A 26503-nucleotide genomic window follows, 5' to 3' on the forward strand; every position below is an offset into this window, starting at 1 on the left:
CTCTGGAGGGAGGAGGGAGAAGGCAGCAAGGCACAGCAACCCAGGGCACTCACGGGGTCAAGAGAGGCAGAGTGGTCTGACCATCTGGATGGCTTCCCTGGGAGGGAGGGGGGAGGCTGGAGAGCCCAGTGCCGCAGGGAGTCAGAGGGCCTGAGGCCTGAGAAAAGAGCAAACAGCGGCAGAGCTGGAAGGGAGCCAGACCGCCAGGGTTTAGGAGTGGCTTGCTGGGGGCTGGGGAGGCATCCTTGGTGGAGTGCTCCCAGGACTCTCAGACACAGGAGGGGCACATGTTGGCGGGAGAGGCGGGGACAAGGGGAGGGTTCCTTTAAGAATGCGGAGGTCTGAGCAGAGGAAAGAAGGACGACCAGATGGGGCAGCATCAGGAGGTAGAGAAGATGGGACTTAGTAAAGGGGTCCCTGGGTCCGCATGTTTTTCGGGGGTGCAAGGAGAGAACAGAATGGGCGATAAGACTGAAAATGGATGAAAACCACGAACGGCTGAGAGAGACAGGCAGGATCCGGCCGCCATTCCCCAGATCCTCTCCGTGAAGTAAGAGGTAGGCTGTCTGCTGGAAATGTAGAGAGCCAGAGGTAGGTTTGAAGGTCACAGAGAGGCGCGAAGCAAGTGCAGAAAGCTGTGAGGGTTTCTCTAAAGCAACGCTTCCCAACCGTGATGGGTGCATACGTCCCCTGGGCTCTTGTAAAACTATAGGTTCTGATTCAGCGGACCCGGGGAAGCGCCTAAGATTCTGCCTTTCTAACAAGCTCCAGGTAGTGCTGATGCTGGTGGTCCAGGGCCCACGCTGGGAGGAGGAAGGATTTAGAGTCAGGAAAGAGACTGGCAGAAGAATTCACCCTAGGGAGAGACCTACCTTTGATAATCTCACCCGGGGTAAAAGCTGACACCTGGAGAAGTCCGGGTGGGAGCCACAGGTCCTGCAGGTGATGGGGAGGGAGACATGGAGAAGAGGCGAGAAATCAAGAGAGAAGGTAGGGGAGCCTCCAGGGTGATAGGAGGCCCAGCAGTGTCCCCTGGGACCCCTCATCTAGGTCGATGTGGGTGGCTCCCCAACTGCACACTTGGAGGTCCCCCAACAGGATGGGAGTCAGCTGGGGCCGGAAAGTGGTATTCCGCGGGGTGGGGGGGGGGCTGAAAGGGCAAGTCGCAGGCAGGGCAGGACACCCCCATGCCGCCCTGCAGGGCAGTACTGGACTCCTTCTGGGCTTGTTCAAAGCTTAGCCAGCATACACCAGGCCAGAGTGTGAGGAGAGGGGCAGAAATGGCTCTGCTCCTGGGAACAAGGGTGAGTTGATTTTTGTGCCAGAAACTAAAAAAAAAACAAAGAAAGAAAAAAGTAATGAAACCCGCGAAGGAAGACGCTGGGGAGAAAGAGGAGGTGAGTTGGGCTCTGAGTCCTAACTCTGAGTCCCCAGTGTCTCACTGGCAATCAGAAATCAAGAGGTTTCAGAAAGGCACGGTCCGCCAACGAACATGCTGTAGGTTTAGGCAACCCAGGGAAGGGGCCTAGGGATGGGGTGCGCAGGGACGCCGCTCGCTCGGCTGTCTGGGGCCCAGCCTAAGAGAGAGAGGGAGCTTTGAGTCCTAGGCTGAGGTCACACCGAGGTCAGGTTCACCAGGGGGAAATACAAGGAGGACAGCAGGGTGAGCAAAGAACAAGAGTAAAAGCTTGGAGGCGTCGGAAGGAGCAGCAAATGCAGGAACAGGGTGTCAGCGCGGGGAATACGGCGGGTACTCGGGGAGGGAGGTGAGGCCAGAAGCCCGAGCTCTGTCCCGCGGCGACCCCGAGGCGGCGGAGGTTTCTGAGGGCGGCGTGGCGCGCTCCCCTGGCTTTGGCCTGGCTCCCTCGCGTCGCAGCCCCGTCTGCCCCCCAGCCCGGGCCTCCCGGGGCCCGCCCGTCCCCCGCGTTCCTCCCCGCGGCCTCGGCCAGGCCGCAGCCCCCAGCCCCGGCGACCGACTCGCCAGGATCCGCCCCACCGCGGCGGCCCGGGCCCAGCCGCTCCTCCCCCGATGATGTCACGTCCCCGGCCGCCCCTCGGCCGGCCGCGCCGCCCCGCCCCCGCCTCCCCCGGCCCCCAGTCCCCTGGGCCCGCCCGCTCCCGCCATCCCTCCTCCCGCCCGCGCTCCCTCCCTTCGACTCCCGCTCCCCCGGGAGCGGCGGCGGCGGCGGCGGCGGCGGGATGGCCCGGGCCCGCGGCCAGGCCCCGGGGAGCGGCGGCCGGCGGCGGCCGCGGCGGGGCGGCGCGGGAACCGGGCCCCGGGGGGAGTCGGCCGGGCTGCTGCTGCTGCTGCTCCAGGTGCTGCCGCCCGGGGCTGCGGCAGGGCCGGGGCGCCGGGGCACGCGGGGAGCCGGCGGCGGCGGCGGCGGCGTCTGCTGGCCCGGCGCTGCCCCTGCCTTTCCCCGGGACGCGCGGCTGCTGCTGCTCCTGCCGCCGCTGCCGCCGCTGTCGCCGCCGCCGCCGCCGCCGAGCTCCGCGCCAGCAGCCTCCGCCTCCCGGATGGTAATCAGCGCCCCGCGCCGGCGCCGCGGGCGGGCGGGAGGTGGGGGCGGTGAGGGGGAAAGGGCGGGCGGCCCCGCGCCCCCGCCTCGCCGGAGGCAGCTCCCGGGGCGCTCGCCCCCCCCCTCCGACGACCGCGGCCCTGGGCAGCCGCCAGAGCGCGCCTCTGGGGCGCCTCCGCGCGGACCGGGTGCCGGCTCCGCTCCCGCCCTCCCCGCCTCGCTCGCAGTCCGCCCGCCGGCGCTCAGGCCGCGGGGGAATCCCTCCATCTCCCCGCCCCGCGCCCCGGGAGGGGAGGGGACAGCGCCGGCGCTCGCGGACCCGCTTTCTCCGAGGGAGCGCCCGAGAGGCGAGCGCGCACTGAGACGCGGGGACTGGGCGCTGCGCTGAGCTCCCGGAGGCGCCCGGTGCCGTCGGGTCGGGCCGAGCCGAGACGCCCGCAGCCGCGGCGGGACCGCATTCCCGGCGGCGGGGGCGCCCACCGACTGCGCGCCCTTATGTTCCCCGCGCAGGACACTCTGCCCCGCGGCGGGCTGAACCTGAAGGAGGAGCCGCTGCTGCCCGCCGGCCTGGGCTCGGTGCGCTCCTGGATGCAGGGCGCGGGCATCCTGGACGCCAGCACCGCGGCGCAGAGGTAAGCGCTCGGACGCGACCCAGTGCGCTCGGGCTGGAGTGCTCTGCGCCGCCTTCGCTCAGCCTGCTGAGCTGCTGGGGCGAGGGGTGGGGGGGAGCCCCCAACTCTGGACAGTGCCGGCAAGCTCTCCTGCCCACCCTGCCCCGAGTGCCTCTGCTTCCTCCTGAGGCTGTGGGGCGGGCCGGGGCGGGGCTTCTGCCACCTCTGCCGCGGTCCCGGCTCTGATTTCTGGTTTCTGACTGTCGCTCCGGGGCCGGGCGGTCCACGGCTCTAGAGTAGAAGGTATCCCCGCTGCCTGCTGTCCCTGAGCCATGCCCCACAGCCACCGGCCGTCAAGGAACAGCCAACCCCTCCTTCGTGGGCAGTCCCACTGCCTCTCCGTGTCCAATTCCGCGGCTCTCTGCCAGGAAAGGCACAAAACCCAGCCCCCTTTCTGCTTTCCCACGCCCCTCAGAGTTGAAGGAGGGGGGTGTGCCAGAGCCAGAGAAGCGGCTGGGGGCTGAAGAGTAGGGAAGAAGCGAGGTGGGCAGTCGACTTGGCTTAAATGATTGGGGCTGGGGCTGGGGCTGGGGCTGGGGCTGGGGCTGGGGCAGGGCGCTCAGGTCCCGCCTCTCCTCAAAGTGGTTTCCTGGTGGTCCTGGGGGAGGCAGAGGGTCCCTGGGAACCCAGCACCCATGCCCATCTCCTCTGACGCCTTTGCAGGAGTATGGGCAGGGGGCCTGGGTGGGGAATAGACTCCTGGATTTGGGAAGGAAGTTTAAAAGGTTTGTTGCCCTGTTCCTCGTAACACCTGGACCGCGGACTTGTTGTGCCCCTGCTTGTGGGCGGTGCGTGTGTGTTGGGGCTGGGAGGGGGATGTTAGCTCTCCTGCCGGGAGTTCTCAGTGGTTGGGACTAGGGAGGTGCTGCCTCTGCACACCCCCAGGGCACTTGAGAGCTGGGCTTCCCAGGGGTCTGAACAGCTACTTGTCCAGCAGCCTGAGGGGATTCTGATGGGGGGGAGGGGGTGCCTGGGCAGAGCAGGTCTGGCACCCTGCCCCAACATTCACATCCCCAAGCCTGTTCAGGGGACACCAACCCGAACCTCAGCCCTTACAGACACACACCTTGTTTCATGTGTGAACTGAACCCTGTGTTTCTGCACCCCTGTCCTTTCCTGATTGTCGGAGGGAGTGCTGGGTGGTGGGGGGGGGGCGGCTCTCTCTGGAACTCATCTCTTCAAGAGGAGAGGGTCTTGCCGATGAATTAATTTACATAGCTTTCCTCATGATATAACTGTATTTCAGAAAAATGGGTAAGTAGCAAACCAAAACCCACCTTTTCTAATACAACGACCGTTAACGTTTTAGTGTATTTCCTTCCCATCTTTTTTCCCATTCACATTCCCCCCGCCCCCCCCCCCCCGGGCTGTGTATACAATTCTGTATCCTGCCTGTTTTTCTGTTGGTCCTGGTTTTTTATTTAATTTGAGGGGGTCAGTTTCTTAATGGGGGCTCCCTCTTTTTCTCCACCATCGGCTGCGGTGAGAGCTCCTTGTAAGAGTGGGTGAAGAGGTCCAGTGGGGCCTTGGGGGTGTAAGTCCCTTATTTCTCTCCCACCTGATCCTCTGCATCTGTCTCGAGCCAGCAGATTTGATGAGGGGGAAGCAGATGCACATGGAGGCAGTGCACTTGTAGCCTGTGTAGTTACAGAAGTGCAGGGATGAGGCCCTTTGCCAGGGGATCTGACCAGCAGGGGTGTCATCTGCACGCGGGCATTCTTGAGTGGCACTGAGGTGTCCAGTCTGAGTCCCCAGGGCCACATTGCTGGGACTCAGTAGGCTTCCCCAGTTTGGCGAGGGGGCATTTCTTCAGGCCTGGGCTCCTTCTCTGCAAGTCCAGAGACTTCTGGGCCTCGGGGCACAGACTGGGAGGCCCTGCCCCCATTTGGGGGACTCTGGGCCCCCTCCTTCCACAGGGGAGCACGCTGAACCTTTCTCCTCATTCTTCTAACAGCGGCCCGTCGTCTCTCCAGTTTGTGTCTTGGTCCCCAGTCAGTCCTCTGCTCTGGTCTTTCCCTCCTGAAACAGCAACAACCAACCTTCCTTTCTCTGCCCCTGCCTCTTCAACCTCTGCCCAGCTCCGCCCCATTGCACCTCTGGGAAACTCGCCCAGGAGCACTCTTCCCCAAGGCTGCTTGGGATCTGACAGTGTCCTTGATGCCTTTGCCCCACAGCCCCCTGATTGTCAAGGCTTCTAGACGTTTCCTCACAGTCAGAGGTCAACTTTTAACAGTAGCACTCCCTTGCCCTCCACATCTTTCCTCCCAGGTTTGAAGGTTAACCTCCCTCCCCCCCCCCCACCTCAGCCTCCTAGCCCACTGCTCCAGGCCCAGTCTCTCACCGCCCCCCCCAAATCATCTACCATGCCCTGGGGGGACCAGAGCAATATTTCCAAAGAACTTTTCTCCACTCTGTTCCTCTCCAGTTAAAACCTTCAGTCACCCCTACTTCCTCCCAGGTATTCAGCACTCAAGGCTCATCTCTGTCTGGCCCCAAACTCCCTTGGAGCCCTTGACCTGATACATGGCATCTAACAACGCCTCTTGAAACAGTTCCCCTGGCCCCAGCATGCACAAAACCCACTGAATAAAGTCTATGGTCTCGGGGACCACCCCTCACCCCAGCACCTCCTCCATTTGCGCCCTCCCACCCAGACCTCAGTTCTTAGTGCTGCCTAAGGATACTGGCCACAGTATCAGTCAGCCTGTGCCCCTCCAGCCTGTGCCTTCCTTTAGGGCCAGGATAGTGGCTTGTTCATCCTGGTGTCCTCAGCACCAGGACAGGCTAGAGCAGTCAGCAGGGGGGCCAACGAGGATCTGCTGAAGGACACAGGAGTGGATGTTAGAAAGTTCCCAAATCCCTTTCTGCTGGGCTCCCCTCTCCACGTCTGTGGACTCCAAGATCCACCTGACTCCAGGAACCGGGTACTGGGACGGCCAAATTGTACAGAAGGGAGGGGTGGAGAAGGCCCAGAACCTGCCCAGATGGGTAAGGGAGGCTCTCTGCCAAGAGGAAGGAAGTCCTGAGCAGAAGAGGGGTAGGGAGAAAAGAGGGGCTCCGTGCCCTTGCCCTGGAGAGGCAACAGGGGAGGGAAGGGAAGTCGGGTGCAGAGGGCTGGCAGAACTTCTCAGTGGGGAGCTCTGCGCAAGGATCCCTGGCCAGCGCTCTGACTTCATCTCCAAGCCGCAGGTCCCAGCCCCAGCCCGTGTGCCCCGGATAACCCTGCAGACCACGTCCTCTTGCTGAGGTGCGCGGCCCCGGCGGCAGCCCAGGGAGACCCCTGCGAGACCCAAACCCGCCCTCCACCTTGAGCTGGTCCCAGCACACAGGCAGGCCCTGAGAGGGAAGCCAGCTGGGGCTGCCTTTCCTGTAAGCAGCTGCAGGCTGGCCTCCCTGCTAGGAAATGCTTTTGTTTGCTTTAATAATTAATAGCCGCTCCTCAGCCTGGGACCTGGCAGGCAGGCCTGTGGGTGGGTGGCGAGGGAGTGGGCAGGAGAAGCAGGGTGGGCAGCCCTACAGCTGGAAGGGTGGGCAAGAGGAAGGGTGGGAGAGCTGGCCAGTGAGACCCCTTCCCTCCCACCCCCTCACTGGGGTCCCCCCGGTGGTTGAGACATCTTCCCATGGCAGGTGAGCCCAGCCGATGCCGCAGCGGGAATGGGGATATGAAGCAGTGGAATGGGGCAGTGCGAACAGGGGATACGAAGCAGCCCCAAAGCCTCCGCTCCCGCAGACCCCTCTGGACACGGTCCAGAGCCTCGGGGTCCTCCCCGTGCCCACACCGTCCAGGTGTGTGCGCCCCCGTGAGCTGCCGCTTTTATCTTCCTGTTTGGTGGCACATCTGGGCTCTGGGCATGGTGGGCCGGGCAGGGCGCAGCCAACAGATCCTGTGCCGGCCCCAGCGTGATGGTTATCAGCAGTCCCAAGGGGCCCCGGGGAGGTGGGGGCTTGCAGGGAGCAGGGCCAGCGGGACGCTTGGAGGAAGAGAGGACGCAGAGAAAGGAGAGACCCATGCGGCGGTGCCAGGATGGGGAAAAGAAGAACTGCGATTAGCAGAGACTTTAGGGAAAGGGGAGGCAAAAGGATGAGATACAGGAGACGTGCTTTTTGTTCCACACCTCCTGGGGGAGGGCAGGTTAAAAGCCCCCCCCCCCCCGCCATTACAGATGCCTTCGGGGCTTGTCCCCATTTCCCCAGCTCCCCAGATTCCAAGGTGGATCAGGCCCAAGCCAAGACATTGCTCAGAACTTCGGCCTGTCCAGGCGGGCACGAGTCGGGGGGAGGCGGGAGGAGGTGTCTCTGGGGGGACGCCAAACTCCAGCCTCGGCCCCTCGTCCTCTGAGGGTTTGGGAGGCTTGTTTTAGATTGCTCGTGTTTATTATAAGCGTGTAGTCAAGGACGTAAGGAGCCCCAGGTGACCTCCCGAGGAGACAGCTGAGACTGTGAGATGCTCTCTGCCCTGGAAAGCTGTCGCGGGGTCCAGCAGCTGCCTGGAGAAGGGTGCACCCCGCTCAGCCTGGCCAAGGAGCATCTCCAGGGGGCCGCTGTGGCCCCAGCAACGGCAGCCGGACAACTCTGCAGCCCCCAGCGTGTCCCCGCACGCATCCCCCACGTGCTTTAAAGCACAGGCCACCTGAATGGCCCCGGCTGTGAGGGTCGGGTTGTCCTCGGGGTCAGCTTGAACCTGGATTTCCTGCACAGTGCTCAGGAAGCCCACACGCATCCCTGCCTGCTACAAAGCAGGTGTCCTCAGACCCTAAAGGAGCCGCACCAACCAGAGCTCTTCTGTCCCAGCCGCCTTTAACTTCTGGGCTGTTTCCAGAACAGAAGCTGGCAAGGGGGCAAAGTGGGCCCTGGCGGGATTTTGAAAACGAGCCCTTTGTCCCCCCACATCCGGGGTCTTGAGTACAAGAGCAAATGCCCCGCCACCTCAGCCCACTCCAGAGTCGACAGGAAACTGTTCTGAACATTTTGTCGAGAACAGTCTTTTGAAGCAAGCCAGGAGATGGGGAATTCTTTCTGGAGCCTCACAAAAGTGATCGACGTGGCTGTTTTCGTCACTCAGCTGCGTTTATCTGAAAAAGGCGCCCATGCGGCGTGCTCTGTGCACTAACGATGCTAAGTGAACGAAATGTCTCTGAATTCTAGGCTCTGGCAACACATGCACCAGGTGAGTCAGTTTTTAGGCTTATCCGCCAAGTTGCACTCAGTCCCTTGGGCTGTAATTTTACTGGCTTCCAACACACCGAGGGCCTCCCGATGGCTGGTAGTTGGTACCCCACCCAAATCCCCTCTGGACCCTTGGTAAAGGGTCTGCTTCCCCTGCTGGCATCTGCCTCCCGGAACCTCCGCGGGCTGCCAGGGCCCGCTCTGCCCGCTTGCGCGCCAGGCCGCAAAGTACCTTAGAAACGCTGCCCCGGGAGCCCTCAGCCAATGGCTGAAGTTGGTGGATGACTACCCCAGCTCCTTCCTCCAGCCCTCCGGCAGATAACTCTGCAGCACCTGTTCTAGACTGTTTCCAGAGCTCCCAGCCGCCTGAGCTGCGGTTGCCCAGGGCAGTAACTTGTTGATAAGGCACCCTTTAGGGAGTGCCTTTCCCTGTCTCATTCCCCAGCCTGGCCAAGTGTTTCCTGGAATCACTGTTTGCCTTTGAAGCCTTGCCTCTCCAGACTTCAGGGACTCTACTCCTGCTGCCCTTCTTTCTTGTAGATAAAGGATTCATAGCCAGAGACATGCCTGTAGTTTCTCCCCGCATCCCGGTGGCGGTCTTGGGCAACCCCATCTTGGAGACCGCAGAATCAGAGACATTGGCCTTCATCCACATCCGTCTGTCTCTAAGCCAGTAAGAGAGCGGACAGTGGCCCCACCTCCCACCGGTAGCCCACCTGCACCCAGCAGGGGCTCTCAGACCTCTCTGCACCCCTGCCCCCCCATGTCTGTTTTCTGAGTTTGAGCCAATCTCTCTTTTCTTCCTTTGTGTTCTTTCATCTTGGTTTGTTTCCTCATTACAAGAGCAAAAGTCTCTCCTTACCCCTCCCACCCCTCTCCCTTTGGGGCTTGCACTCCCACTTTGGGATGCTGATTGGTCACCTCCTGCATGTTGGGGGTGCAGGGTGTGGTGGGGGGGGGAGCCAGGAAGGAGAAGGAAGGATAGTCCAGACCTACCTCACGTTCTTGCTCATGTGCTGACCCTTATGTCATTCTCTGTCTCTTGCTCATAGGAAATACTGGAATGCCTTTAAAGTAAAACTTATTCTATTTCACCTTGACCCTCTCACATGTCCAGCCAGAGTATGAGCAGGGTGAACTGCAGACACTCACAGACCAGGAGCGAGCCCTGGGTGTGCCCAGCAGGGGTCTCACCCACTCTGCGGTCCTCTCCGGGTCTGCAGGGGGCTGGAGCTGTTCCTCATATTGTTCTGTCCTTGTTCACCTGATAGTAATCCTGTCGGGAGCTGTAAACTAGCCACCTGTCCCACTGTGTTGCCTGGATGTCTGTGAGCCGGGGAAGAGGCGGGTGCCTCAGACCCGCTAAGCAAGGTGGGGAAGGGACGATGATGCTGGGCTGCCCCAGGAATGGAACTGAACCTGACCCCACTTTGGGGTAGGGCACAGGTGCGTGAAGCAGTGCAGCTGCTCCATGTCCCCCAGCTGGCAGCACTGGGTGCTGGTACGCAGGCCCCAGGCAGGGGGCAGAAGGACCTGCTCTCTTCTCTCTCCCTGGGTTTCCTGACCTCTGTCCCCAGGAATCTCCTCTTGGATGGAGGGCAGCCCCATGAAGGGAGTTTGGCTTGGGACTTGGGCCAGACTTCCTAGGTCTGGTCCTTAGAAGCCTGGCAGGAGCTGGCAGGCAGCCAGGACCCGGGACTGACTGACATTTGCCAAGAGGGATGGATGAGAGAGACGCATGCCAACATCATTGATTTACTCTTGGCCTGGAAGTGCAGGGGTGTCTGTGAAGAAAGGGTACACTGAGTGGTCTAGGGGATTGCGTTATTGCTCGGCATCCACCCCTTGTCTGTTAAGGCCCCTCTCCTTGGACCTTCCATCCCTGCTGCCTGAGAGCCTTCTAGACACCTTCCCTAGGCTAGCTGACGGAATAAAGGGCACAGTGATGGGGAGGGCTCCACAAGCCCACCCTTCTGCCTTTTCTCCCCTCAGGTGGTCCTGGAACCTGACCCTGGGAGCACCTCCTCCCACCACCCCTAAACTGGTCCTGGGGTCAGGGTTGCTGCCTCATTAGCATATGCATCAACAGTAATCAAGGACCTGCTGTGATCAAAGCTCTTCGGGCATCCCTGCTTCTGGCAAATGGGAAGTAGGAGGGTCAAGGCCAGGACTTGAAAGGACCGGCAGCCTGAAAGGGAGGGGAGGAGAAGGCTGAGGAAATGGGAAGCTGGAGGGGGAACATCCCTGCAGAAAGGGACGAGTGGTTGGTGAGGAAGAGAAGGTGTGGGTGGCCCTCCTCCAACTCCTTGATCAGAGAGAAAGAAGACCATCATTTCTGCCTCTGAAATCAGCATTTCACATGGAACGGTGAAGTTCTCAAGTAGGCTTGAGGAGGTGGAACACTGGTCCTTTCATTGTATTTACTATAATATGTAGAAGGAGAGGCACCTCGGTGCCTCAGTGGGTTAAGCGTCCGACTCTTGATTTCGGTTCAGGTCATGGTCTCATGGTTCGTGGGATCTGGGCTCGAGCCCCACATAAGGCTTTGCACTGACAGCACAGAGCCTGCTTGGGATTCTTTCTCTCCCTCCGTCTCTGCCCCACCCCTCCCCACCTTGCGTGTGCTTGTGTGCACAGTGCCCTCGCTCTCTCTCAAAATAAATAAACATTTAAAAAAATCCTGAATATATATGAGTAAAAACATAACAAGGCTCTCAAGCCAGGATATCCCAGATACTATGGTTTTGCATGAATATCCCAGCACCATCACCCTCATCCTATCCGCATCCCTGGGTCAGCTTCTCTTTCCCACCCCAATGCACCCTCCCCACAGGCCTCATCTTCTAAGCCCTGCCTGGCTTCAGAACCTTCTGGTGGCCTTTCCTTGTATTTATCAAACTACATCCCTCAACATCCATTATCTCACAGTTTCTCAGAGTCAGAAATCAGGGGGCAGCTCAGGGCTTCTTATGAGGCTGCAGTCATCTGAAGGCTTTGCTGGGGCTGGTAAATCTTCTTCCAGTGTGGCTCATTCACGCTGCTGGCAAGCTGAGGGCTGGGAGAAGACCTTGGGTCTTCTCCATGTAGACCTTCCACATGGCTGCTTGAGTATCCTCACAAGATGGCAGCCAGCTTTGCCCTGGATGGCTGATCCAACAGAACAAGGCAGAAGCCACCGTGTCTTTTATGACCTAACCTTGGAAATCATATGCTCTCATTTGTGCTGCGTTCTATTGGCCACACAGACCAACCCCGATACAGTCTGGGAGGGGACTACACAAGGGCGCGAAGGCCAGGAGGAGGGGATCGTGGGGCACCATCTTGGCTACCACACGCAGGAACTCCAGCCTGAGCCAAGTCAAGTAAGGTCCATTCCTGGAGGGTGTCCCAGGGCCCCCCACATACACTTGTGCACGCCACGAAGCCTCATTTCCCGGTGACTGTGGCCACAGCCACCTTTTGTAGAAGGAGGATCTGAAGCTACGAGAGACCCAAGGAACACTCTTTTTAAGAGTGGCCCGGAGGAGAAAGTCTAAACTCCATGGCCTGGTTTTTGTGTCTCCGCAGTCTGGCACTACCAATGCAACTTTTCTTCACTTCACTTTCTAAAATCTAGAAATCTAGGGGAGCCTGGGTGGCTCGGTCGGTTAAGCATCCAACTTCGGCTCAGGTCACAATCTCGCAGTCCGTGAGTTCGAGCCCCGTGTCGGGCCCTGTGCTGACAGCTCAGAGCCTGGAGCCTGTTTCAGATTCTGTGTCTCCCTCTCTCTCTCTGACCCTCCCCCATTCATGCTCTGTCTCAAAAATAAATAAGCGTTAAAAAAAAATCTAAAAATCTAAAATCTGGTCCAGTGACACCAACCCTCACACCTACAACCATTTCTCATGCTGTTTGTTCTGCCCCTTGGCCTGCTGCAACTGTCGCGCTCCTAGTCACTCCTCAAGAACCAGGGGAACAGCCACCATCTCTGTGAAGGCTTTCCCTCACCTCTCACAGACAGAAGTGATTTGCCTCTATAGATTTTTTGCGTAGTAACATCTTTTGGGGAGTACCCACCACTGTGCCTTGTGCTATAGCTCTCTGTATCTGTCTTCCCTTCCTTCCAGGCATTTAATTCTGGCCCCACTCAGTGCCATGTGTCCAGTGCTTGGTACGTCGTTGAGGCTGAGGAAATACTTGATGAATAGGGCCTTTGTTTTCCCTCTGCTCTCACCCAGGCCTTGCTTCTAGGAATCGTTTCTGATGAGCCAGGAGAAAGTCTGGGCAAGGCTAGACCAGAAGGTCCTTCTGCCCAAGGGAACCAGCGTGTATCTTTCCCAAAGTGTGAAGGCAGGTGGCCACAGCCACCTACGGAGGACACCCCCTGCCTTCAGACATAGCCCGGGTTGTGGGCTGGGCAGATTAGTGGTCCTGCACCAGTTTAATGTCATGGGCTGGGGTACAGTGGGTTGTTTGTTCCAGAACCTCCTAGCTGCCCCCTGATGCTCTAAAGGGCAGTCACAGGTGCCTCTGGTCAGTTAGATTGGCCGCTCATATATGTGGTTTTAGAGATGAGCCTTTCAAAATGTGGGGCCCAGGGGAAAACCTGCCTCCACTGCTGCCTGCTGTGACACTTGTCGCCAGCAGAGCAGGCTAGGGTGACCGCCGTCTGGGGAGCCCTGTCTAGAACTGAGATCTCTGGCAAAGGCAAGGATGGAATGGGCCCATCCAATCTAATTTCTTGCCCAGACTCTTGCCATGTCAGACCCATGTCCTGACCAGCTCACCTTCCTGGTCGGAGGCGATGGGGTCTTTCTCTCCGGAGGGCACTTCCGGTGGTTTTCCAGCTCCTTTCCTCCTCGCAGTGGCGTGGGCCTGGCACGCGCACATTTTGAGAAGCAGCCCCCCTCCAACCTCAGGAAATCCAACTTCTTCCACTTCGTGCTGGCCATGTATGACCGGCAGGGGCAGCCCGTGGAGGTGGAGCGCACAGCCTTCATCGATTTCGTGGAAAAGGACCGTGTGAGAGGCTCGTGGGCCAGAGCATGGGGTGGGGAGGGAGGGCTTCCCGGAACCCCCTCCCACTGGGCAGTTGAATGGATAGCCCGTGAAGGGGCGGGCAGAGAGGGGGGTGGAATGGATGGAAGGGAGGGAGAGGGAGTGGGATGAGGTGGGGGGGGGTTGAGGGGAGGCTGGAGGATCCACGTGAACACTAAGCATCCTCCCCATCTTGTCCCTGCAGGAACCTGGGGCTGAAAAGACAAACAACGGGATCCATTACCGCCTCCGATTGGTGTATAACAATGGTGAGTGACGCCCAGAGGAGGTCTAGGATCCCCGAACCTAGTGTGACGTAGAAGGCCCCATTCCTCCGGCTCCAGCGGAGGAGGGCCTGGCTCCAGGCGGGGAGGGTGTGGCGTCATCGGAGGCCCCAGCAAGCCCTCTCCACCTCCCCACCCTTAGGACTTCGGACGGAGCAGGACCTCTATGTGCGCCTCATTGACTCCATGTCCAAGCAGGTGAGCCAGCCCAGGGGATGCTCAGGCCCATCCCGCCCTCCTCTCGGACCCCATTTGAGTGTGAATCCTCATCCCTGCCCCCGCCTCCCCCATGCTGCTCCTCCCCACTGGTCCAGCCCCCACACGGCAGGACGGTGTGCATGGCCTTGCCCTGCAATCTGGAAGAAGGTAATATTTGTACAAAGGCTCTTAGGTTGCCTCCCCTAGAAGCCCAGCCTAGAGGGGCATTCAGGTGCATGGGCTTTATTGGGGAGCAGTGGAGAAGCACTCAGGAGAAGGGGAGAGAAGGAAGCAGGACAGAGTAGGCTGAGCGGGGCTCAGCAAGGACGTGGTCCCAGCTGGAGTCTAGCCTCAGCCCGATCCGCAGGGAGCTCTAGAGACGGAATGGCACCCGAGTTGCGCCCCCTTGAGGCAAGGAGGCCAGGATTCTGTACCCTGTATCAGTCAGTCGTTGGCTGCGGACCACTCCCAAGGGAAGAGTGTAACTTTTGAGACATTTCCAGGCTAGGCAGCTCCTATGTGCTGAGGGCAACTCTCAAGAGAAAGCCCTTAGCAGCCTACACTAACCACAGCTGGGGGATGGGAGCACTGGTCCAGGAAAGGGGACCAGGTGGGACCCCAGAGCTTCTACTGCAGATCCTTAGTGCCTTGCTGCTGTGGAAGGTCACAGGAGGCTCAGAGGCCAGCATAAGGAGCTTGGGGAAATTGAAATCTGAGTAAATCCCCGTGGATCCTGCCAAAGGCAGGGCCCCAAGACTCAGGGCTTCTTCAGAGAAGTTGTGAGTGCTGGTAAGGAGCAGGGTTGTGTCACAAATGGGCCAGTCAGTGGCCTGGAATGCAAGGTGGAGACAGGCTTTCCCACAGTCTTCAAGTAGCCTCCACCCAATCCCCGGGCAGAGGAAGAAGTGGTTTATTTCTAGAAAGCCTGCGGTCACCGCGGTGTGGGAGGCAGACCAGGCAGTGTGGCAAATGGGACCGTGCAAGGGACAAATGTGGAAGGGGTTGGAGGAGGTCCAGAGAGACAGGGACCCCACAAGTGAGGGCTGGCCGGGAGGCACAGAGGGTTAGAAAGTGGGAAACCAGAGCTGCGGTTTATGAAGCTCGCACTCCCTGCTTCGGGGCAGAGCAGATGCTAAGGGACCCATGGGGAGGCTGATAGAACAGTGCAAGGGGGACATGGGGGCCTGGGCTAAGGACACGATACGGAGAGCCCAGAAGGACAGTGCCTCTGAGCAGGAGGCAGAGGTCCACTAGGGGCATGGAAACAGTGGAGGAAAGAGTGTGTCTACCCCACCAATAATTTGACCTTGGTCCTTGTGGTCTGGGGATATCCCCGGCCTCAAACAGAGCTGGCTCTGGAAAGTGCGGCCTGCGGACAACCAGAATCTGTAGACCGACCTCGTGACACTCTAGCCCATCCCACCCCCCACTGTGGTGGTCCTGATTTGGCCCAGATCCCAGCTCCTGCTTTGCCTTCTTGGGCGCCCCAGAGGCCCAGAGCAAGTTGGAGGGCATGATCTTCCCTGGGGGCAGGGCTCATCTCTTCCCTCCACTTGGACTTGAGAGGAGCCTCCTTCCCCTCGAGCCTGTGCGCTCCCCCTCTCCCCCCAGGCCATCATCTATGAGGGGCAGGACAAGAACCCCGAAATGTGCCGAGTGCTGCTCACTCATGAGATCATGTGCAGGTGAGAAGGTTTGGGTCACTTGCACCTTGCCCCTCGGTCCCCACCAGGCCCTGCCCCTGACCACTGTCACCCCCCTCCTCCTCCTCGCAGCTCCCTAGGGAAGCCGGGTGGGGGAAGGCGGTGAGGGAGGAGGGAGGCCCTTGAGCACAGTGCTGGCTGAAGAGAGGGTCCTTGAGGCCCCATTAGCCTGGCCTGTTTATGTGGCTTCGCCAAGTGTTTTTGTAAGAGAGGCCTCCTGCCACCACTGGAAAGCTTAACTAATAAAGCTCAGGGGAGGCTTGCTGGGGGGAGGGGGGAGCAGGGTTGGGCCTCCCGGATTAGCTCAGGAGCTAGAGAGAGGAAACTTTGCTGCTTCCTAGGTGAACCTCAGGGTGCTCCCTCAGCGGGGTGGGGAGGGGGGGCAGGGCGGTGGCGGGGGGGGGGGCACAGCTCTTGGCTCCCCTTCCCTCGTTACCCCAGAGCTTGGCATTTCTAGGCAAGGTCTCCTCTGGAGATGCCAGTCATACAGGGTCCTGAGAGGCAGTTCTTCATGCATGGAGAAGAGAATAGTATTCAAAAATCTGGTTGGGACACTGGCTACCTTTGGGAAGAGTAGTGACAAGGAAGAGGCATGAGGGGGTTTCTGGGGCTCTGATCACATCGTCACATTTGGTCTGGGTGCTGGTTGCATGGGTGGGTTCACTTTTTGAAAATTTATGAGCTGCATGCTTCCAATTTGAGCTCTTTTCTACGTGTATAAAAAGTGTCTGGAGAGAGAGAGAGAGACCCTGTAGGTGGCCGGCAGCCTGCTTTACCTGCATCCGCCAGGAGCAGCATGCCATTGGAACAAGGGTTCCCCAGCCAACCTTGCACTCAGGACTGGACTCTCCAGGTCCCCACGAAGACCCTTCCTTCTCCCCCAGGCTCCTGGGAATGAGTCCCCTGACCAGGGATTCCATAGTCAGAGACAGGACATCAGTATCCTCATCCTGAAGCATGTGTGCGAACTCGTGCGCGCGTGCACACACACACACACACACACACACACACACACACACACACACCCCTTCTCCTTCCCTCCCTTTCCTCCTTCCCTCTCTCCTCATCTTCCCCCAGCCGGTGCTGTGACCGGAAGAGCTGTGGCAACCGGAACGAGACACCCTCTGACCCGGTCATTATTGACAGGTACAGGCTGGAGGCCCTGGGGGGCCAGGGCGGGCTGGGTTCAGCCGCGGGGCATGGTGGCACACCCACCCTCCTGTTGGTGGCTCTAAGCAGAGACGAACTGTCAGACTCCAGGGAGCTGCTACCCCTGGCCTCTGAGCGAAGCTCCCGGTGGTAGATTTCTGGGGTTGGGCCTAGGAGTGTGGTCCCTGTGGAAGGGCACCACTCTGGGGAGCCGGGGTGGGGGGGGGGTGGGGGCCGGAGGAAGAGAACCAGAGCCCAGAACATGGGCTGGGAGGACTGAGGGGCTGGCAAGAGAAAGGCAGGGTAAGCAGGGTTCCAGTCCCCCATCCCATTCTACCCCTGCACTGCTTGACTTGACGTCTCTAAACTCCCGTTTCCTTCGTTTGAAAAGTGGGGACATACTTGGTGGGTTTCAGTCACAGGATTGTCAAGGTGATGCGTGTAAAGATGCATGCTGCCACCACGATGTTTTAAAAATTATTTCGTTTCTTTTTGAATTATTCTCCTTATTCTCCTCTCAATAGATAACCATTCACAGGAGCAAAAATTCGGGTTTAAAAGAGTTTATGGGGGGGGGGGAAGGTTCCCACCTCTGCGTCTCACCCATCCATTGCTCTCCAAACAAGCAACCGTTGTTAGCAGTTTCTTGGGCATCTTTCTTGAGATAGTCTGCACATAGATGAGAAAATGCAGATACATATTCTTTTTGTACCTTTCCTTTTATGTTTATAAAAATAATGGCATACCGACTGTACTTTTCAGCTCCTTTTCTCTTCTCTAAAAAACGTGTGTATTCGGGAGGTTCCATCAGGACACAAGAAGTCTCTTTCTTCTTTTTTGCTACTGCAAACTATTCCATGGGATGGAAAAGCTATAATTTCTTATAGTCTGCCATTGCTGGACAATTTGGCTGTTTTCGTTCCTTTTCGGGGATAAAATATTCTGCAGTGGCTTACTTTCTCCATGTGTCACTTTGCACATACATGCATTTATATGAAGGATACTTTAAAAGCAGCACTTCTGGGTCAGGGGAGATATGCATTTGTAATTTTTTTAATGTTTATTTATTTTTGAGAGAGAGAGCATGAGCAGAAGAGGGGCAGAGAGAGAAGGAGACACTGAATCTGAAGCAGGCCCCAGGCTCTGAGCTGTCAGCACAGAGCCCGATGCGGAGCTCGAACTCATGAACCATGAGATCATGACCTGAGCTGAAGTCAGACGCTTAACTGACTGAACCCCCCAGGCGCCCCTGCGTTTGTAATTTTAATAGTTATTGTCAATTTGCCTTCTGTGGATATTACACAGTTGGTATTCGTACCAGCAGATTTGAGAACGCCTGTTGCCCACCCTCTGGCCAATTAAATATGTTGTTTATTCATTCAACAAATATACATTTTTTAATATTCACTCTGTGCCAGGGTCTCTTCCATATTCTGTGGATTAAGCAGCGACTGAAACAGACAAAAATGCTTGTGTTTATGGGCTTATGATCTAGCAGGGGAGGTGGACACGAACTGTATGAGTGAAATGGATATTATCTTAGATGGTGGTAATGGCTAAGGAGAAAAAGCAAACGTCACGAAAGATCAGAGAGTGCCCAGGAAGGGGGTATTGCAGTTTTAGAGTATTTAAGGAAAGCCTCGCTGAAAAGATGACATTTGAGCCAAGGCCTGAAGGAAGTAAGGGAGTGAGCCGTGTTTGAATCCAGGGGAAGAATATTCTTGGCAGGAGCGTACCTGATGCATTTAAGGAGGAGCAAGAAAGCGCAGGTGACCGGAGGAAGAGGGACCATGGGAGGAGGTGGTGTCAGAGAACCAGCGGGTGGGGGAGGAGGCGGGCAAGACCATGCAGACAGGGCCTTGTAGGTTGCATATAGATCATTATAAGGACTTTGGCTTTTATTCTGAATGGCATGGAAGCCATGGGCGGGGGATAGGGGGCAGGCAGGAGAGGTTTGGGAGGGGAATGAGATGACCTGATTTATATTTTAGCAAGATCGCTCTGACTCGTGTGTTGCAGATGACCTGTAGGAGGCAACAGGGGAGGCAGGGAGTTGAGTTATGAAGCCAGTACAGTTATCCAGGTGAGAGTAAGCGGAGGCTGTTATAGACAGGGTGTTAGGCAGGAAGTGGTTGGATAAATTTCATAGGCAGAGCTGACAGGATCTGTTACGGGAAGAGAGACAAAGTGACACAGAGAGAGGGGAGTTAAAGACATATCCAAGATTTCTGAGCTGATCAGCCCGGAAGGACAGAGTTCCTATTTCCTGAGGAGAGATTTCAGGACGAGTGGGTTTGGGAGGAGAGAGGTCAGGAGTTTGGTGTTAAGATGTTTGTTAAATGTCCAGGGGGGTTGATAAGCAGCTGAAAACATGATGATGGATCTCAAGGGAAAGGTCCAGGCTGCAGATAGAAATCTGAATGAATGAATGAATGAATGAAGTTGTTAAGAGAATCAATGCTGAATGAAAATAGAAGAGGTCCAAGAACTGAATCTGGGCTATCCAGTGTTTAGAGGTCATGGAGATGCAGAGCCAGCAAAGGAGAATGAAAAACAGCAGCCAAGGCAGTACAAGGAAAGTCGGAGGAGTGGAATGTCCTAGAAGTCTGGATAAGAAAACATTCCAGGGACACCTGTGTGGCTCAGTCAGCAGCTAGCTCTTGATTTCCACTTAGGTCATGATCTCATGGAGACTAAGAATTGACTATTACATTTAGCAATGAGGGGGATATCGGTGACCTGAACAAGAGCTATTCCAATAGAGTGGAGGGGCAGAAGTCTGTTAGGAGGGTGTCTGAGAACGGGAGAAGAGAGACTAGAGGCAGTGAACAAAGGAACTCTGGTTTTGCTCTAAAGGGATCAGAAGGGCGCCTAGGTGGCCCAGTCGGCTAAGTGACCAACTGTTGGCTGATTTCAGGTCATGATCTGGCGTTTGGTGGGATCAAGCCTGGGGCAGGCTTCCCTGCTCAGAATCTCACTGCTTGGGATTCTCTCTCTTCCTCTGTCTCTGCCCCTCCCCTGCTCTCACATATGCATACCTGCACTCTTTCTCTCTCTCTCTCTCTCTCTCAAAGTAAGTAAATAAAATACTTTTTTTTAACGTTTATTTTTGAGAGAGAGAGAGAGAGAGCAGGAGACGGGCAGAGAGAGAGGGAGACACAGAATCCAAAGCAGGCTCCGGTCTCTGAGCTGTCAGCACAGAGCCTGTTGCGGGGCTCGAACTCGCCTGTTGCGGGGCTCGAACTCGCCTGTTGCGGGGCTCGAACTCGCCTGTGAGATCAAGACCTGAGCCGAAGCCGGATGCGCAATCAACGGAGCCAGCCATGTGCCCCAAAATAAACATTTCTTAAAAATTAAAATAAAGAAATCAGAGAAATGAAAAGGTCAAGAAAAAAATACAGCGTCTTCATATGCTGAAGAGAGAACCCAGTAGGAAAGGGGGAAACGATGCTACAGGAGAGATAGAGGTGGAAATTGCTGAAGCCATGTCCTTTAGTCAGCAGAGGGCATGAGATCCCATGCATGGGTGGAGGACTGGTTTAGCTGGGAGCACAGACAGTTCTCAATGGACAGAGCAAGGAAGTCAGAGAGCCCGGACCCGGAAGTGGGCAAAGCAGGACATCTTCTTTCCTGATTGCTTTGTTTTCTCAGTGTAAGGGGAAGCAAGGTCAACAGTGAAGGATAAGGATGGAGAAGGAGACACTAGGGCATGAAATAGTTGTCCAGGAGGATGAGTGAACCATGGAAACGTCATGTGATTACCAAGCAGCTACGAAGGGCCTGCCTCAGGTTTATGGTCATAAGTGAGAAATTTCTCCAGCCACGCTAAACTACCTGAGAGGGCAGGTGCAGAACAGGTAAGCGGTTGCGTAGAAGCAGAATTAGGGGGTTGCCAGGTGAGTGTATTGAAACCCGAGAGGGCAAGAGAGCGAAAAGAGTATGCAAAGGGTGTTTACGAAAATGGAACCAGGAATTTAAGCTAGATAGGGCGAGGAATATGGGCGGGTGAAGAGAAAGCAAGATACAGGGCATGCAGGTTCTGTGATGGGGCAAAACAATTTTTTGGAGTTGAGGTACCAGAAAGGGGTTGAGCTGGAGGTTAGAAGATGGTGAGACCGTGGGTTGTCCGTAGGTAGGATTATTCAGGGATTACATTTATCAGTAAGATGTGGCCAAGGGAAGGTAGAGACAAGGTCACTGGAGGAGTGATGCTCACGGAGTGCAGAGGAGAATGTCTTGGAAGAACTATCTATCTATATTGATAATGAAACCACCAAGAGTTATGACAGGATCATTGTCCAAGAGTATGTGTAGTGATGCAGCAGTAAAATCTTCAGGGAGTAAAGGCAAGTGATCTTGGGATTGAAAAATGCAACAAGCAGTGGTCACTATATGTATATATATATTTTTTTATCTTTCTCTGTCAGCAAAGTGTATTGGGATATCCTGGTGAATTTCATTTCTGTCACTCTGAGGTTGAACATGGTTTCAGGTATCTAAAGTCTATTTGTATTTCCTTTTCTGTGGACTATCTGTTCATATCCTTTGCTTCTTTTTCTTTTAAAAAAATTTTTTTTCATGTCTATTATGTATTTTTGAGAGAGACAGACAGGGCACAAGCGGGGGAGGGGCAGAGAGAGGGAGACACAGAATCCGAAACAGGCCCCAGGCTCTGAACTGTCAACACAGAGCCCGATGTGGGGCTCAGACCCATGAGCCACGAGATCGTGACCTGAGCCGAAGTGGGACGCTTAACTGACGGAGCCACCCAGGCGCCCCCTTTGTGTATTTTTCTATGAAGGATTGGCTTTCGTTATTGATTTGTAGGAGTATATGTTAAGGAAATTAGCCCTTTGCATGTGTCGCTCTTTTTTCTTTCTAGTTGATTGTTATCTTGTAACTTCTTATGACGAAACTTGCCCAATGCCTCAATCTTTTAAGTGCTCTGGATTTTTGTCATAGTTAGAAAGGCCTCTGTCACACTAAAATTATTTTTAAAAATGTATCCTATGGTTTCTCCTGGTACCTTTATGGTTTCATTGTTTACATGTAAATATTTGATCCATTTGAAAAAATAACCAAGTTCTTGTGTCCCATATAATACATACAGAAGAAAAATATAACAAGATAGAAATTATGAGGCATAATGATCAACATACACGTGTGAACCTACCAACTAACTTAAAATTAGAACATTAAAAATACTATTTTTTAAGTTTATTTATTTATTTTGAGAGAGAGAGTGTGAGCCTGGGAAGGGGCAGAAAGAGAGAGAGAGAGAGAGAGAGAGAGAGAGAATCCCAAGCAGGCTTCACACTATCAGTGCAGAGCCCGATGCGGGGCTTGAACCCACAAACTGAGCTCATGACCTGAGCTGAAACCAAGAGTCGGATACTTAACTGACTGAACCACCCGGTGCCCGACATTAGAAGTGTTACTGAAGCCTTTGCTATCTCACACCGATGCCTACCCCTCTCCTAAAGGTGATGAGTAAATGAACTGTGGGTTTGTCCTGAAAATATCTAAAAAATATCTAATAGCTAAAAATTAGATTGTAAACAATATGTTTAGTTGTGCTTATTTTTAACTTTATAAAAGTGATATCGCGTTGTAGTAGTCTTCTAAAATGTTCTTTTTAATTGTGCTGTATTTAGCTATGGTTGGTTGTGCTTTGTTTTTGCTGTTAGAAGCAAAGCTGCCTTGAACATTCTTGTCTGTCTCTCCTAATTCGAACAGGTGCAAGAGTGTGTTTAGGATGTCAACCTCAGACTGGATCTGCCAGGTCATAGGGTGTGGACGTGATTAACTTTAGGAGTCAAGGTCAAAGCGTTTTTCAAGATGGTTGTCTTGAGTAGTGCTCCCAACCACAGTGATTGAGTTCCTATTGCTCTCCATCCTCACCAACACTCACTGATGTCAAACCTCTTCGTGTTTGCCAGCCTAGTAGGCACACAGGGAATTTTGTGGGAGCTTTAATTTTCATTTTCCTGATTACTAATGAAGTTGAGCATATTTTTATTTGTTTATTGGTATTTGCATTAGTTCTACTAAGTATATGCTAAAGTCTTGCCCATTTTTCTTTTTGAATTGTTCGGGTTTTTGATACTGATTTTAATGGTTCTTTATGAATCCTAGATACTGATCCTTTATCAGGAAGGTGTATTTCAGGTATCACAATGTAGCTGAATTTATCAATATTTTTCTCATGGTGTTTGCTCTGTGTTTTATTTCAGAACTCTTTCCCTATGCTGAGTCATAAAGATATTCTTCTATATTTTCTTGTAAAGGTTTTACAGTTTTTCATTTTACAATTAGGTTTATAATCCATGTGGAACTAATTTGGGGGCATTGTGTGAATTAAAGAATCATTCTAATTACTTTTATTTATAAATCACTAATTACTCTAGTATCACTAAATATTTCATCCTTTCCTACTTAGCTGCAGTATCATCTATATTCGAAATCAGGTTTCCTTCTATTTGTGGGTCTGTCTCTAGACTCTTTGTTTTGTTCCTTTGATCTGTTTGATAATCCCTGTGCTGACATCATGTTTTTTAATCACTATAGCTCTACAATAATGATATAAACAAGTGTGTAGGGCAAGCCTCCTACCCTCTCTTGTTCTTGAGGAGAATATTGCATATTTTGGCCTTTTGTGTTTCCATATAAATTTTATAATCCATTTATAAAATCACTCACTCACACACACACACACACACAGATCTTTGGGTGCCTTGGTTAATATTACAATTAACTTGTACATTAATTTGGAAAAGAATCCACATCTTTTTGCTACTGAATCCATATCCATGAATATGGTTTCTCTCTCCATTTATGTATATTTTCTCTAATGCCTTTCAGTAAAGTTGTATAATTTTCTCAATAAAGACCACATATACTTATTTTTTTTATTTATTTACTCATTCAATAAATATTTATTGAGCATCTACTATGTACCAGGCACTGTTCTAGACTCTGAGAATACCAGAGTAAACAAAGCAGACAAAAGTATCTGTACTCATGGAGGGAGAAGACACAAAGAAGATAGGCAAAAGCAGTAATTCTGAGTGTGGTAGAATGTGACATGTGGAAAAAAATAGAGAAAAAAAACTGATCAGGAATTTGGGGGTTGGGGAAATGTGATTTTTAAATGGAGTGGTCACAGTAGGCCAAATTGAGAAGGTGGAATTTGAGGAAAGATTTAAAGAGATGAGAGAATGAGCCATTCAGATGTATGAGCAGCTTATTTCTAGTACAGTTTATATTTTGTTGCTATTACAAATTATATCTTTTTTATATTTTCTAACTCTTTGTTGATAGTATAGAGAAATACAGTTGGTATTTGCATGTGGATCTTTGTCTTTAGATTTGTTTTGCTTTTTCTATATAGACAGTCGTCTTATGCAATCTTGACTGTTCCTTTTTCTATTTAATTCTTACGTACTTTTTTTTTTCTTACTTTATTGCACTGGCTAAACCTCAAGTACAGCACTGAGTACAAGCAGTGGCAATGGAATTCTTGTCTTGTTTTTTTATTTTGAAGAAAATGTTCCCAATGTTTTACTATTAAAAACATGGTTAACTGTAACTATTTGGTAGTATATCCCATCAGGTTAAAAAGTTTGGTAAGAAATTTTTGTTTTGGGAGGCTTTTAAAATCATGAATGGATGTTGAACTTCACATGTTGCTTTTCTCTGCATGTACTGAGTTGATCAGATAGCTCTTCTCCTTCAAACTATTCATGCGCTGAATTTCACTACTGGTTTTCCTAATCCTGAATTACTACTGGTAGAAATCTAACTTGATAATAGTTTACTGTCTTCTCTATATGCTGCAGGAATTGGAATTGTTAATAATGTTTTTAGAGTTTTTGCATTTATGTTCAACAGTGATTGGCTTGTAATTATCTTATAATGTCCAGGTATGATTTTGACAGTTAGTGATGTACCAGCCTCAAATAATTAAAAGGGGCATGTTCTTTCTTTTACTATTTGCTGGATGAGTTTGTATGAGTTTGGAATGATTTGTTCCTTGAAAATTTGTTATAATCTGCCTTGAGTTTTTGCGGATAAGGAAGAGAGAATTTTTAAACCATTGACTCTTTTTTTTAAAATGGTCATAGACATTTTAGGCCTTCTATTTCTTTTTTTACTTTGCTTTGGTGAGTTTTTTTTTTTTAAGGAATTTATACATTGTACCTAAGTTTTCAAATTTGTTTCCATAAAGTTGTTCATAATGTTCTCTTATCTTTTTTCTCTTTGCTGTATTTTTAACTATGAACATTTTCCATTCCTGGTATTAGTTGTTTGTATCATATCTTTCTCTTCAATAAGGTTTGTCAGCTATTTGTCACTTTTCTAAAACTTTTAGCCTAATTGATCTTTTTCCAGTTTTTGTGTGTTTGCTTTGCATTACATTAATTCTGCATCTATCTTGATTTTGTCCCTTCTCCCTTGACTTTGTTTTGTTCTTTCCTAATTTCTTGAGTTGGACACTTATTTCATTAATCACTGACCTTCTTCCTTACTTATACAATCATTTAAGGCTATCACATTTCTTTAAAATACTACTTTCCTATAGCTCACATTTTCATATCTCATATTTTTATTATCACTCAGTTTCAAGGATTGTTAAATTTCTGTTATGACTTCTTTTTCAATGCATGGGATACTGAGAGGTGTGTTTTCTTGTTCTTTATTTTTAATTAACTTTATGGGGCGCCTGGGTGGCTCAGTCAGTTAAGCGTCTGACTTTAGCTCAGGTCATGATCTCATGGTTCACAGGTTCGAGCCCCACATGGGCTCTGTGCTGACAGCTCAGAGCCTGGAGCCTGCTTCGTGGATTCTGTCTCCCTCTCTCTCTGCCCCTCCCCTGCTTGTACTCTGTCTGTCTCTCTCGCTCAAAAATAAAATAAAACATTAAAAAAATTTTTTAAATTAACTTTGTGAGGTATAATCGATATGCAATAAAATGTACATGAAGTATACAGTTTGAAAAGTTATGACATATGTATATACTGATGAAACCATCACCACAATTGAAATAGTGAACATATCTTTCAACCCCAAAAGTTCCTTCATGCCCCCTTGGAATCTTTCCCTCTCTCCCCTTACCTCCATCCTCAGGCAACCACTGATCTGCTTTCTGTCATTATAGATTTATTCGCATTTTGTAGAATTTTATATAAATGAAATTATACAATGTGTCCTTTTTTTTGTCTAGGTTTTTCTCACTCAGCATAATCTTCTTTGTGTGTTTCATCCATGTTGTTGCATGTATCAACAGCTCATTCCTTTTTATTGCTGAGTAGTATTCCATTGTACGAATATAGCAAAATGTGTTTGTGCCAGCATCTCTTGATAGCCATCTGGGTTGTTTCCAGTTTTTAGCTATTACAAATAAAGCTTTATAAACATTTATGTACAAGTCCTTTTATGGACAAGTGCTTTCATTTCTCTTGGGAAAAATCCTAAGAGTGATGGTGAGACCATATAGTAAGAGTATGTTTAACTTTGGGGCACCTGGGTGGCTCAATTGGTTTAGTGTCCAACATCAGCTCAGGTCATGATCTCACAGTTCGTGAGTTCAAGCCCTGCATCAGGCTCACTGCTTATAGCACAGAGCCCGCTTCGGATCTTCTGTCCCTCTCTTTCTCTGCCTCTCTCTCCCTCTCCCAAAAATGAGTAAACATTTTTTAAAAAGAGTACGTTTAACTTTATAAGTAATTGCCTAACTGATTTCCAAAGAGGTTGTACCATTTTACATTCCCGCCAGCAGTGTATGAGAGTTGTAGGG

General features: G+C 52.7%; 1 protein-coding gene across 2 annotated transcripts in view; it reads left to right on the plus strand.

Moving 5' to 3' along the window:
- The first annotated feature begins 2199 nt into the window (after window positions 1-2199).
- Window positions 2200-26503, plus strand: part of EBF4 (EBF family member 4) — a 58711-nt gene continuing 34407 nt past the window's right edge. Inside the window, exons 1-7 of one of the 2 annotated variants that reach the window (XM_047068906.1) lie at window positions 2200-2520; window positions 3030-3151; window positions 13202-13358; window positions 13579-13642; window positions 13800-13855; window positions 15467-15540; window positions 16636-16704. In XM_047068906.1, the coding sequence (XP_046924862.1) occupies window positions 2200-2520; window positions 3030-3151; window positions 13202-13358; window positions 13579-13642; window positions 13800-13855; window positions 15467-15540; window positions 16636-16704 (863 nt within the window). Of the gene's footprint in view, window positions 2521-3014; window positions 3152-13201; window positions 13359-13578; window positions 13643-13799; window positions 13856-15466; window positions 15541-16635; window positions 16705-26503 lie in introns of those variants that run through there. The other variant, XM_047068907.1, reaches the window with a different exon arrangement.

This window comes from Lynx rufus, unplaced genomic scaffold (genome assembly GCF_022079265.1).
Source record: "Lynx rufus isolate CCGP_SWC_20201006 ecotype Redwood Valley unplaced genomic scaffold, mLynRuf1.p SCAF_8, whole genome shotgun sequence".
Lineage (NCBI taxonomy): Eukaryota > Metazoa > Chordata > Mammalia > Carnivora > Felidae > Lynx > Lynx rufus.